The sequence below is a fragment of the Colletotrichum fioriniae genome (assembly GCF_027942845.1).
Source record: "Colletotrichum fioriniae strain IMI 355084 chromosome Unknown scaffold_5, whole genome shotgun sequence".
Classification (NCBI taxonomy): domain Eukaryota; kingdom Fungi; phylum Ascomycota; class Sordariomycetes; order Glomerellales; family Glomerellaceae; genus Colletotrichum; species Colletotrichum fioriniae.
The window spans coordinates 803237-815033 of record NW_027076841.1 but is presented as its reverse complement, the minus strand read 5'-3'; the positions used below and the strand labels follow the sequence as shown (position 1 = coordinate 815033).

At 54.7% G+C, this 11797-nt stretch overlaps 2 protein-coding genes across 2 annotated transcripts; one reads left to right on the top strand and one right to left on the bottom strand.

Moving 5' to 3' along the window:
• Window positions 1–327: 327 nt before the first annotated feature.
• On the top strand, window positions 328–5602 carry N0V96_004943 (uncharacterized protein; the record flags this gene model as incomplete). Its single annotated transcript, XM_065757266.1, has 5 exons — window positions 328–498; window positions 552–592; window positions 648–1420; window positions 1492–1783; window positions 1840–5602. The coding sequence occupies 5 exons, from the start codon at window positions 328–330 to the stop codon at window positions 5600–5602; spliced, it is 5040 nt and encodes a 1679-aa protein (XP_065614035.1).
• Window positions 5603–6430: 828 nt separating this feature from the next.
• N0V96_004942 (uncharacterized protein) lies at window positions 6431–11292 on the bottom strand (the record flags this gene model as incomplete). The annotated part of the gene is made up of 16 exons (XM_053198375.2): window positions 6431–6457; window positions 6544–7385; window positions 7435–7500; window positions 7550–7599; window positions 7652–8181; window positions 8231–8403; window positions 8469–9180; window positions 9231–9485; window positions 9543–9903; window positions 9958–10035; window positions 10086–10104; window positions 10157–10661; window positions 10710–10764; window positions 10817–10904; window positions 10955–11060; window positions 11137–11292. 16 exons carry the CDS (start codon window positions 11290–11292, stop codon window positions 6431–6433), a joined length of 4023 nt encoding a protein of 1340 aa, XP_053044139.2.
• Window positions 11293–11797: the final 505 nt, after the last annotated feature.

Below are 11797 nucleotides of genomic sequence, written 5' to 3'. Positions count from 1 at the left end.
GCCCAACCGCTCTCTACTACTCTCCTACATGGCGCCCCACAACGACATCGATGGCAACGATGGTGTTAGTCTCTCGAGGCGTCCCTTTTAGGGAAGCCATGATGCCCAAGGAAGCAGCCTTCGTCCGTCTGCTCTGGTTCTCCAACCAACTTTGTTCTCTTGTTTTTGGATCTGTAGGCTTGAGGCCATTTTCATTCTTTGCCCTGGCGGTTGTAATTTTCCCCTGCCCTGGCGGCCATATTCAACTACACTTCTAATTCCTATTCACATTGCCTGCTGTCGGATCTGCCTTGTCTATACTACCAAATAGGTCCAGCTTGCATCGAAATGGTCTTTTCAGAGAGATCATGCCCGGTCTCGGGCTCAGTGGGAGGAGGTGTTTGTCCAGTCGGCGCCAATAAATCAGGAAGGCAGAGCAGATCAAGCAGTCGCGTGGGACCGCGAGGATGTTCCTTTTCAGGCTTTTCCCAGCCTGGTGATATCCACACAGCATTTGATGTAAGCCTTGTTCAACCTCCCCCATAAGCTCGAACATACTAACAACATCTCAGATCCCTCGAGGAGTTGACGCAGAGGAGTGGCTCCGAATGAGGTATGCATAGGTCTCTGCTACCCATCTTCACAGCCAACTGACTTGACTGTTACAGAGAGCGGAAATCCATCAACCATGTTCTCTATTCCCAATACCCATCACAGCAAGAGATCGATTCGGTCAAATCACAAGCAGAGTTGGATGCCTTCAACGTCAACGAGGCAGACCTGCTGGCCGTTGCACTCGGAGCGCCGGCTAGACAGGTGATGCTAAGAGCTGAGGAGATTGGTACGCAGACAGGTTGGAAAGACGGCTTTCTTAGCGTTGAACACGGTTTCTGCCCGCCAGACTACGACGAGGCGGCTGGCGCCCTGGCCAGATCACCAGGCCGTGTTTGGATCGACCTCGCGGAACGTATGCCCGGGTGCGTGGCCCGCGGTCGAGTCCGAGAGTCAGTCGCCGCTGCACCTGTCATCGAGGGTACGGCAGACGTCATTCCCGATCAGGCTCTCTGGGCGGCCCTTGTGTCGCTCGGCATGCTCTGTTCTATTTACCGCTTCGAGCAGAAGTACGACGGCCACGATGGGGTGAACGCGTCCACAAACCCCACAAAGTTGAAGTTGAACTGCAGAATGGGCGACCACTTGGGAGAGGAGCTCGTCGGCATCCCTCTTAGCATTGCTTTACCCTACTTCCAAGTATCCCGACGGATGGGCCGGACACTCCCTCACCTGACGTTTGTCGACCAATCTTCATACAACCTGAAGATCAAGGACGTCACATCTACATACCCCTACGTCGCTCGTTTCGACAACATGGAGCTTAGATGGCCCATGTTCGGCGAGCGTGCCGAAGTCGCTTTCCTCAAGGGTGTCGCAGAGACTTCAGGTAAGTGGTGTCATGTCTTTTGGCATTATTCTTTATCGTTCGGTGACATGGTCGCTAACTTCATGGGAAAGCCTCCTTCCAACACGGGCCCGACGCTATTGCAGCATGCCAAGAACATGTCATGAACCGCAACAACGAAGGCCTCCTTCACGAGATGATTCGTCTCAAGGAGATTCTCGAACGCATGCCCAACGCCTTCCACTCCATTTCAACTAACCCCAACGCCGGCGAAAACTACGTGCCTGTTCAGCAATGGGTCCGCTGGGCCAAGTTCTCCGCTCCTCTCTCAAAGCGATGCCCTGCCTCCTCAGGCCTGCAGTTCCCACCTTACTTGGTGATGGATGCCTTCTTGGGCAGAAACAAGTAAGTCGAGCATCATTATTGCAACTTTTTCAATCAGCCACTGATCCCCCTTTCAGCTACACCTCATTCCTGGGGGCCGAGGGTGTTCACCTCCGTGCTTGGTTCCCTGCCAACCTGCGCGCCTTTATTGCGGCCATCGAGTATCACTACCGCATCCCTGAATACGTCCAAAAGTCTGGCGACCCGCGTCTTATGGGAGTTCTTGATGGTATCGTCGAAGCCTATACCGGTGAACGTGGGTTCATGGGAGTGCACCGCTACAAGGTCTTCGGCATCCTCGAAGTCGCCGCCAAAACTGGCCGAACGGAGACCAACGGCGCATCGGGTGCGGCAGACGGCGATCGTCCATGGGAAGAAACCCATCGCCAGTTCTCAGAGGCAATGAAGGAGCGCCTCGAACCCTATCGAGGCAAACTGGCTATTGAGCCGCATCAAATGCGCGGTACTTTCGAAGAATGCCGCTACGTCACTCGCGTATTGAACAGGTCATTTGTGGATTCTGATCCATCCCGCTCAATCGCAATGGTCACCCTCGATATCCGAGAGACCGGCATCACGTTCGCACCTGGTGATCGCCTGGCCGTGATGCCCTTGAACGGGTGGGAGGAGTGCGCCAAAGTCATCGCCGCCCTGGGCTTGGAGGAGCATATCGACGCCCCGGTCGAGGTCAGCGGAATCTGGGCTCGCTTCGAGATGCATCTCGGGTCTGTCAGGAGAACCACGACGCCCAAACTCACAGTCGGTGACATTCTTCGACGTGGCCACCTTGCTCCAATCACCAAGGAGATGGCCCTGAAGGTCCATGGTATGCTGCATGCGTCCTCCAACACCGTTTTGCAGGTCCTCAGCACGGATGAGTGGCCCGTCAGAGGCTCGTTGGGCGACCTCTTGCAGGACGCCGTTACGGATACGCCACCCCAAATCTGGGACAGGGTATTCAATCTCGACAATCTCGCCTGGCTGGCGGATCTTGTTCCCCTCGAAGTCCCACGCACCTACTCCATTGCAAGCTACACGGAAGAACTCCTTCCAGAGACAGTTGACCTCGCTGTGTCCCGTTCGGAGTACAAGCTGTGCTCTACCTTTTCTAGGGGTAAGGAAATCACTCGTGCCGGAGTCTCCAGTGGATTCCTGAACCCACCCGTGGAGATGGGCGAGATTGACTCAGACGACGAGATTCTCATTGGCGTCTCTCGCCCAGCAGCCTTCCACCTTCCGCTTGACCCTATGGCACCCTGCGCCTTCTTCGCCGGCGGAAGCGGTATCGCACCCTTCCGCAGCTTTTGGCAGGCTCGCCTCACACAAAGTGGCTTGTCCGGTGGCAGGAACCTTTTGTACCTCGGTGTTCAGAACCGTGAGAAATTCTGCTTCGAGGAGGAACTGCGACAATATGTTAACGCAGACTTCATGGAAGTCCACGTTGCCTTCTCGAGGGATTCTCGTGGTCTCGCTTATGAGGGCCAAGATCTAGTCGAGAAACACATCCCCCCTCGCTACATCGACACATTGATTGTCGAACAGGGTCTGCAGGTCTGCGACCTTGTCATGTCTAAGAAGCAGGGAGGTCTCGGCGGCTACCTCTACGTCTGTGGTTCCGTCTCTGTGTTCGATTCCGTTATGAACGGAATCAGGAAGGCAATCTACACCTACAGAACCGCTACAGAAAAGGGAGTTGACCTGATTATCGACAAGGCCTTTGCAGAGAGACGCTTCATGCTCGATGTTTTCATGACGCCCAAGCCCCTGCCGTGCAACCTGCCGACGATTCCCTTGTCGGAACTCGCAAAGCACACAGGTCATCGCCCCGGTTCTCGCATGTGGATCGGAGTCCACGGTAGTGTCTACGATGTCACCGACTTCTGTCCCATGCACCCCGGCGGAACGCTCATCATCAAGTCAAACGCGGGAGTCGACTGTTCCAAGTCATTCGACAACCTCGCTCACACCAACAACCCTGAAGTCTCTAGTCTCTTGACGAAGTACTTTGTTGGACACTTGACCCCGAAGCCCGACTACGGCAGTGATGAGATTTCTGCTTTGCACGATCTCTGGTCGGCGTATCTCCGATCCACTGTCGAAACCCTGGTGGCCCATCAATTTGAAATGTACGAGATCATGGGCGCGTCCCTCGAGACCAACTCGTCTCATGACCCTGCGGGCAGCAACAACATCTGGCTGCGCGAGAGTCTGCCCAACATCATCGCTGTCCGCACTTTCTATGGCTACCAGAGTCGACTGCTCCAAGGAGGCTTCTCGGCTCTTTTTGGCCACAAGCTCCAAGAGCTTGTCCTCAAGCTATCATTCGGTGTTGCCAGCGCCAATGGCCCGGCCGCCGACACCAAGCTGCCTGACGTCCTGGGCACCGTGGCGCGAGCAAAGACAAGCGGTGACGCGGCGCACTGCACCAAAGAGGTCGCTCTCGTTGGTCAATTCGTTTGCGACGCCGACGCATCGCTCCGCTTTCAAGAACGCGGTGTCTTTGCCTACGCAGCCCGCAGCGTCGAGCTCGATATTGCCCTTCTCGAAGACCTTCGCCAGGAAGCATGCACTGGCATGGACGCTTTTGATAGCATCGCAACGTCAATAAAAGACTCGTCCGATCCAGATGTCGAGAACACCCGCCTCACCGCACTTTCCACGTTCCTCCTCCAGGTTCTCGAGCGTATGGCTCGCCACCTCGAGGTCTTTTACGCCCAGCTCGCCCGCTGCTCCGTCTACCAGCCCAAGCTCGAACAAAACCCGGCCCGGACCCGCTGGGCCCTCGTCCGCCGCCGCATCCGTGACGGAAGCCTCTTTGTGCTCGCCACCAAAGCGGAGCTCAACCCGAGCATGCTGGAGCAGCCGACCTCGGCGCCTTATTACATGTCAAGAGCAAACCCGAATCAGAACATTGACTTTGACCGGGTCATGGCGCAAGTGCAGGCCAGCTTACATGCTGGGGGCGGTCACGACGCCTCGTCCCCTACTCACCACGGGCAGCAGCAGCCTCTGACCCTCAACGCTGTGCACCAGGCCCGAGGTCGCAGCACAGGCGATGTCAGCGCGGTCGCCAGCCGCGAAAACGCGGGCGCACTGCGGGCTATGAATAGTTTCGTCGAGAAGAATAGCCGTGCCATCCGCAGGCTGAGTAAGATGCCAGCCGTTGCTATGAACTTTGAAGACATCCAAAGAGCCGCACTGCTCGAGATGTCTCAGAACGGCGGCCCGCTTTCACCGCCAGAAATGGCTGGCGACGCCATGTTAGGTCTGGGTCTGGGTCCGGAACACGCCATGAGGCTGAAGCATGGCAACAGCGGCAACGGGAACAGGGTGCTTCCGACGCCACCTTCCAGCCGCGGCTCAAGTCGCTCGCCAACTCGTTTCAATCATCCTTATGGTATGAGTCAACAATCACACGGGAAGCCCACAGCAGAGATGCTACTTTCCAAGCTCAATCGGCCTCGTGGTGCATCGCTCACCCGGGGAGGACCACCCTCGGGTCCCAATTCACCCGCTCCTTACCCCGTAATCGGTTCCCACTCTCCACCGCTCAATCATCCCGTCGACGCACAAAGTGCTCTGAGCTCCATGATGAGCCGCCTCAACACCAGACCTCGCAGCGGCTCCGCTGCTATGTCTTCCACCAGTCATCACCATCAGGCCATGGGCGGCGGACTGGTACGCTCAAGATCTACCATGAGCATGGGCAGCTCGGGAGCTATGAGCGGCGCCAGGGCAGCGGCGGGCCATGTGCCGCAGAGGTCCACGAGCTCCCTCCGGGCACTGAAGCTCAGGAGCGTGATGGAGCAGAGCGAAGAAAGGGTCGCGCCTACGTTTTGACGCGATTCGTTGTGTGTTTTAGGTTCGGATGTTTTTGTGACGAGGTATATGTAATGAATCTCCGGTTCCGGTTCCTGTTTTCCCGTCGGTGACCGACAATGGGATGAACGGGCGTTCCTGTGGGTCTGGTCCGCTCATCAACCACGAAGATGAGGACGACGGCTCAGCGGCCTGGTGGTGCTTGGCAAACTTGGCGCGCACCGTGTCCATCACAAGCCGCGCATCCGATGTTTCTTGTTGTGTTGTTGTGCTGTTACTCTTTCAATGTCCATGTTTTGCGATTTACGTTTCCGATTTGTTGATGCCCGGGAACCCAGATCCCAAAGGCCCCCGGATACGAAAAAAGAAGAAAAAAGGCTTCAGTGGGAAAGTTACAGTATTGAAGAACGTGTAAAATAGAATTCAAATTTGAAGAAAGCGTTGAACGTTATGTCTGCTATGGTGGTTGTTCTGGTGACGTTTGAGAACGCCCGGGACCAGATGCATGCGTTGCCTGATTGACACGACTGTGATGATGGTGGAGTGGGTGGTAGTATGTCGCGTTGGTGACTCGCTTCAACACAGTCACTGAAGTTGATGAAACTGATTAGAGATTTCTCTCAAAATGTGAATAAAGCTAATTTCTAAATGGAGACTAGATAACATGCAAAGTTGTTAACTTTGAGATTGTAACAAATAAGTGGAAAAATACACTTTGTTGAGTGAAGAAATTCGCAAATAACCCCGTGGTATTGATGTTAGTTGTACACAATCTTTCTCTGACGCCTTTACCACTTTCCGCCTTCTTGTTTGTCTAAACCCCGGATAGAGAGTGTGAAACTTGTGTGTTTATTTGTCCAATGCTTGTGATTGACACTGTTGAACGTTAGTCAAAGGTTCAAGAGTTGTTCTGGATGCCTGGGGATTCCTGTGGGGGGTCACGGAAGAGGAAGAAGACTCACCATCTGGAAGTAAATACCCTTCTCGGCAATCAAACTCGCGTGATCACCCCGCTCAACGACCTTACCGTCCGCCATGACGAAGATGACATCGGCGTTCTGCACCGTCGCAAGCCTGTGGGCGACCATGATCATCGTCCGGCTACCTTTGGTGGCGTCGAACACGGCTTGGACGCCGCGTTCCGTCTCGCTGTCGAGCGCGCTCGTCGCCTCGTCTAGCAGTAACAGCGACGGCCGGCGGATGAGCGCTCTCGCGATGGAGACGCGCTGCTTTTGGCCTCCTGAGAGCGTCACGCCGGCGTTGCCGACCTGGGTGTTGTAGCCCTCGGGTAACGAGATGATGAAGTCGTGGATACCTGCATCCCGCGCCGCGGCGTGGACTGCTTCGTCTGAAACGGCGTCCTCGTCCTCGATACCGAGTAGAATATTCTCGCGGATGGAACCGGTGAATAGGTTGGGCTCCTGGGAGACGAGCGAAATGTTCTTGCGGTAGTTGACGAGGTCGAGCGTCTTGATGTCGTGTCCGTTGTACAGGATCTCGCCGCCGGCCTGGAGGGTGTAGAAGCGCTCGAGGAGGGAGATGATTGTTGTCTTGCCGGAGCCGGAAGGTCCGACGATGGCGGCGAACTGGCCACGCTCGATTCTGAGGTCCAGCCCCTTGAGGACAGGGAGGGTTCGGGTTGGGTAGCTGAACCAGACGTCCTTGAAGTCGATCTCGACACCCTTCTCGTAGTGAACTTCGTAGGGGACGATGTCGCTGACGCCCTTTTGGGGTTGGTTGTCGTCGTCTTCGTTTTCGCGGAGAGCCAGGATGCGGTCGGCTGCAGTCTTTGCCTTTGCGATGTCTGTCGTTTGTCAGCTGCTGTCATGCGTGGAAAGTGGAAGGAGACATACTGGGACCAAAGCTGAGCCATTGGCCGGCGCTCATACCGCCCTGAACGACTGCAATGTAGACAACCACTACCAAATGTAAGTAAATAGTTGGCAACCCTGATCTGTGGACACTTACTGTACTGGAAGGGAGTGTACTCGTGCCCAGAGAGCAGCTTGCCACCGTACCTGCAAGGAGTCAGTCAAAAGAAGATCGCGATTCATGCCCAGGATCACTCACCAAAGCACGAAAGCCATGCAGAGCAACGAAATGCTATCACTGAAAGAGAAGACCATGACGGAAAAGCGAGATTTGCGGAAGGCATCCTTGATGTGGTCATTGAGCAAGTTATCGTAGCGGTCGCAAATTCCGTCTTCCATCGTAAGACTGGAGACAGTGCGGATCGCACTGATGCTCTCCGACGCAAACTTGGCACTTTCGGCAAAGACGGCATTGTTGGCGGTCTCGAAGCTGGTCTCGTGTCTCACGCGGTAGAACATGGCTGCCACGATAATGGGCATGGATGTGCCGAGCGCAACGAGAGTGAGCTTCCAGCCGAAGACGAGACCGACAACGACGCAGCCAATGACGTTGAATAGCGAGATGAGGACGAAAGCCATGTTTGTGCCCAGAAGCTGCTGGAGCATAGTGGGATCAGTGGCGAGGCGGGCGGTCAGGGAACCGGCAGAGTTACCCTCGGCATCGAAGAATGAGGAAGGCTTGTAGATGATGTTGCGGAAGTACTCCTTGCGGTAGACGCGAACGATACCCTGAATAGTTGTCAGATCAGGGCGAAGCAGAAATGGACGAGTGACTTACGAAGCCGATAGTGGTGGTAGCCCAGCCGAGCAGGAAATGACTGACTCCCACACCTGTGGCGAGGTACATGAACATCTCGCACCAATGATTGGCGATGACTCTCAAGAAGTTGCCCCAGTATGAGAAGAGTGAAACCAGAACCGCGAAAAGGTAAGCTTGAACGGGAGTACTCGCTGTGAATGACGTTAGTATTTTCGATACAGTCAAACAGAGGCAATGGATATTGAGGGGTGCTCACCTCCAGCACCGAGTGCAGCAAACGCAATGATGATGTACGTCTTCCATCTCTTCCTTTGCTCACCGAGAAGCTGGCCAAAGCTACCGAACATGTGGAATGCTTTCCATCGACCGAGACATCCTCTTGGCTCCTTGACAACCCTCAAGCTACCGGCTTCGATGCGCTCGAGTTCCTCATCAGAGCCGTTGATCTCGTGGAGATGTTGAAGCATGCCCGTGGAAGTGCCCTCGCTGCTGGGTCTCTTCTCGGTCAGATCTCCGGTACTGCTACCTCCCTGAAGAGACTTGTGAACAGAAAGACGTTCAGGCTCGGGCCGCCTCCAGCTGAGATCGCCAAACAAGACGTCTTCCTCCTCTTCAACGCCCATATCGAGCTTCTGTGCAGTAGCCAGCAGATGGTAAGGACCGTCGACCTGGGACATCAGCTCCTCGTGCGTACCCTGCTGGACGACCTGGCCCTTGCGGAGCAGGATGATGTTGTCGGCCTTCTTGATGGTTCCAAGGCGATGGGCGATGATGATGGTTGTGCGTCCCTTGCATGCGCGATCGAGAGCGGCCTGTACGATCTGTTCGCTACGGACATCGATGGCGGAAGTGGCCTCGTCGAGGATGAGGATCTTGGGCTGCTTGACGATGGCACGGGCGATGGCAAGACGCTGGCGCTGACCGCCACTGAGCTTGATACCAGCATCACCTACTTCAGTTTGATATCCCTAACGTGGGTTAGTATGTGAGTCTGATGCAGAGTCTTTGAAGAAAGTACCTCTGGCAGGCGTGAGATGAACTCATCGGCGAAGGCATCTTTGCATGCCTCTTCAATCAACCTTGCCTTAATCGCCTGGGACTTGTGCTCCCACTCAGTTCCGATAAGACCGTATTCGACATTCTTGAAGATGGTAGTGTTGAAGAGAGCGTTGTCTTGTTGGACCAGACCGATTTGGCTACGCCACCACTTGGGATCGATCTCGCTGAGTAACCGGCCGCCGACACTGATGATACCGTTGCGGAGCCAGAGGACCTTGTGTGGTGTCAGTTAATATCTCACAAATGCAGAACTGAAGAAAAGACGGCTTACCAGTTGGTTAGTCTGCATGTCACCATTGAACTCGTACCATCTCTCCAAAATGCCGACAATCGTACTCTTTCCGGAACCCGAAGGACCCACAATGGCAGTGACTTTGCCGGCAGGGAATGTGAGGAAGAGGTTGTCCAAGATCTTCACGTCGGGGCGCTTGGGATACACAAAGTTGACGGCCTGGAAAACGATGTCTTCGGCGGCTGCTACCTCGGGCGCCTTGAGCGTTCCGTACGTCGCCTTGGGGGCGTCGATGATGGTGTGGAAGATGGCGTTGGCGTCGGCGGCCTGCGATGCGGACTGCAGTGGCGCAGTGATCTGACCCAAGGAGGAGGCCATCATCATGATGCAGAGAAGAACACTGTTTTTCGGATGAGCTACTCGGGGTTGATCCTGAGGGATGATGATAACTTACACGATCAGGGATGTTGGAGTCGTCAGGGCCATCATAGTGTACATCTGGAAGGCGTACCAGAATGACAGAGCGAAAGTTCTAAAAGTGTTAGCTGACAATCTTCAATGTCCGTTGGATTAAATTCTTACGCGTAAATGGCGAAGAAAACTGTGGAATGTCAGCAAGGAATAACTCTATCAGTGGAGTCGTGGCAACTTACTCAATCCTTGCTGAATCGCAATGAGCCAAGCCATACCTGCACCCCTCTTCCGTGATTGATCTGCCAAAAGCCCGTACTTCGCAAGCAGCTTGAACTCGGCACCGCACGCAGCAAGCATTCGGATTGAGCTGAACGCCTCGGTTGCGACGGAGGCGGCCTGGATATCCATGTCCTGAACATCCTTCAACCTCTTGATGATTGGCGGCGTGGTGATGGCGTAGACGATGGCGATGAAGACCAGTCCGGAGCTCGTCGTTAACGTCAGAAGCCAGTTGTAGGCGAAGGCGATGGTGAACCCAGCGATAACGACTGCAAGACTGGAGAAGAACTGTCCCATCTTCTCGGAAATACCCAGCTGCAAGATGCTCGCGGTGATGGTGATAATGGCGGCTGTCTGACCAGGCGCCAACATGTCCAGCATTGAGATTGGGAGGTTGAACAAGCATCGTAGGTAGTGCAGGCGAATCTTTGCTGAGATGCGAAGACTCGTCATGCGGAAGCCAAGCTAATCATGTGTTAGTTGATGCAAAGCCTATGCGTTTGAAGTGCTCACATTGGAGAGGTATGTCAAGATGAGTCTGGCAATAAACAGATAGACGATGTACAATCTGGCTGAACGTTAATCTATGCGGTTAAACATGAATGCTTGTTGAAACTTACACTCCCTGGTTGACTGCTTTCTCAAAGTCTTCTTGTGTCTCTGATGTTCCTTGCATAAAGAACCCCGTGAAGGTGCCGACGAGTTGTCCTACGCACGTCAGTAAGCTAGTATAGTCTTGAGCGTGAAAATGCACTCACCAAAGACAATGTTCATCACCGGCATGGTAAGCCCGGCACCGATAGCACCAATGATAGACCCTACTATGATAAACTTATCGAGTAATGTTCCATAGTGGAAGATTTTCTGCGTCGCCGGTCAGCAAAGAACAGGTACGACGAAGCCGCGATGGCGACCAGGTGCTAGAGTCAATTGAACATACAAAGAAGTTGCGTATCGTCAATAAGGTCTTGGCGTTGAGCTTGTACCAAGCCTTCTTGGGCTCCGCCGGTGTGGCACCGGGATCGGTGGGGGCGCCCGCGGCCCCGTTGGCCGCAGCCGGAGCTGCCGCATCAGCGGCGCCGGCCGGCGTGGCCATGGTGGGTTCGGGTGGTGGAGTGGGTCTCGTAGACCGGGGTGGGTGATCGGGTACCGGGTCCGGCGGCAGATCGTGTTTGGGTTGCAAGCTATGTGGAGGCCCGGGCCATGTGGGAGCTGACCAGGGATCGGCGTGTGAGGAGGGTGGGCTTGCTTAAGTGGAAGATCCGGTATACTTTGACTAAATGCTCGTGTCCTTATGCGATGTTCGATACCAAAAGTCGTGGCAAGATTTGTCAAACGCCAAAAATGTTGCTTTCTGATATGTTGAAGGTGGCGTCTTTTGTCGTCCCGCGGCAGTTTCCAACACTTGACAAAGAGCAAGCAGGCGACTTGCTAGGATCCAGGGGATGGACAAGTTGGCAAATCGCAGATGGGACTTTGGAATAAACCACAGCCAAAACTCGATCAGGAGGAGGGGAGGGGAAGGGGGAGAACAGGGCAAGGGTTTGGAAAGGGGAAATCGGGGGATGGGGGGGTATCGCTGTGAAATGGAGGGAACGGCA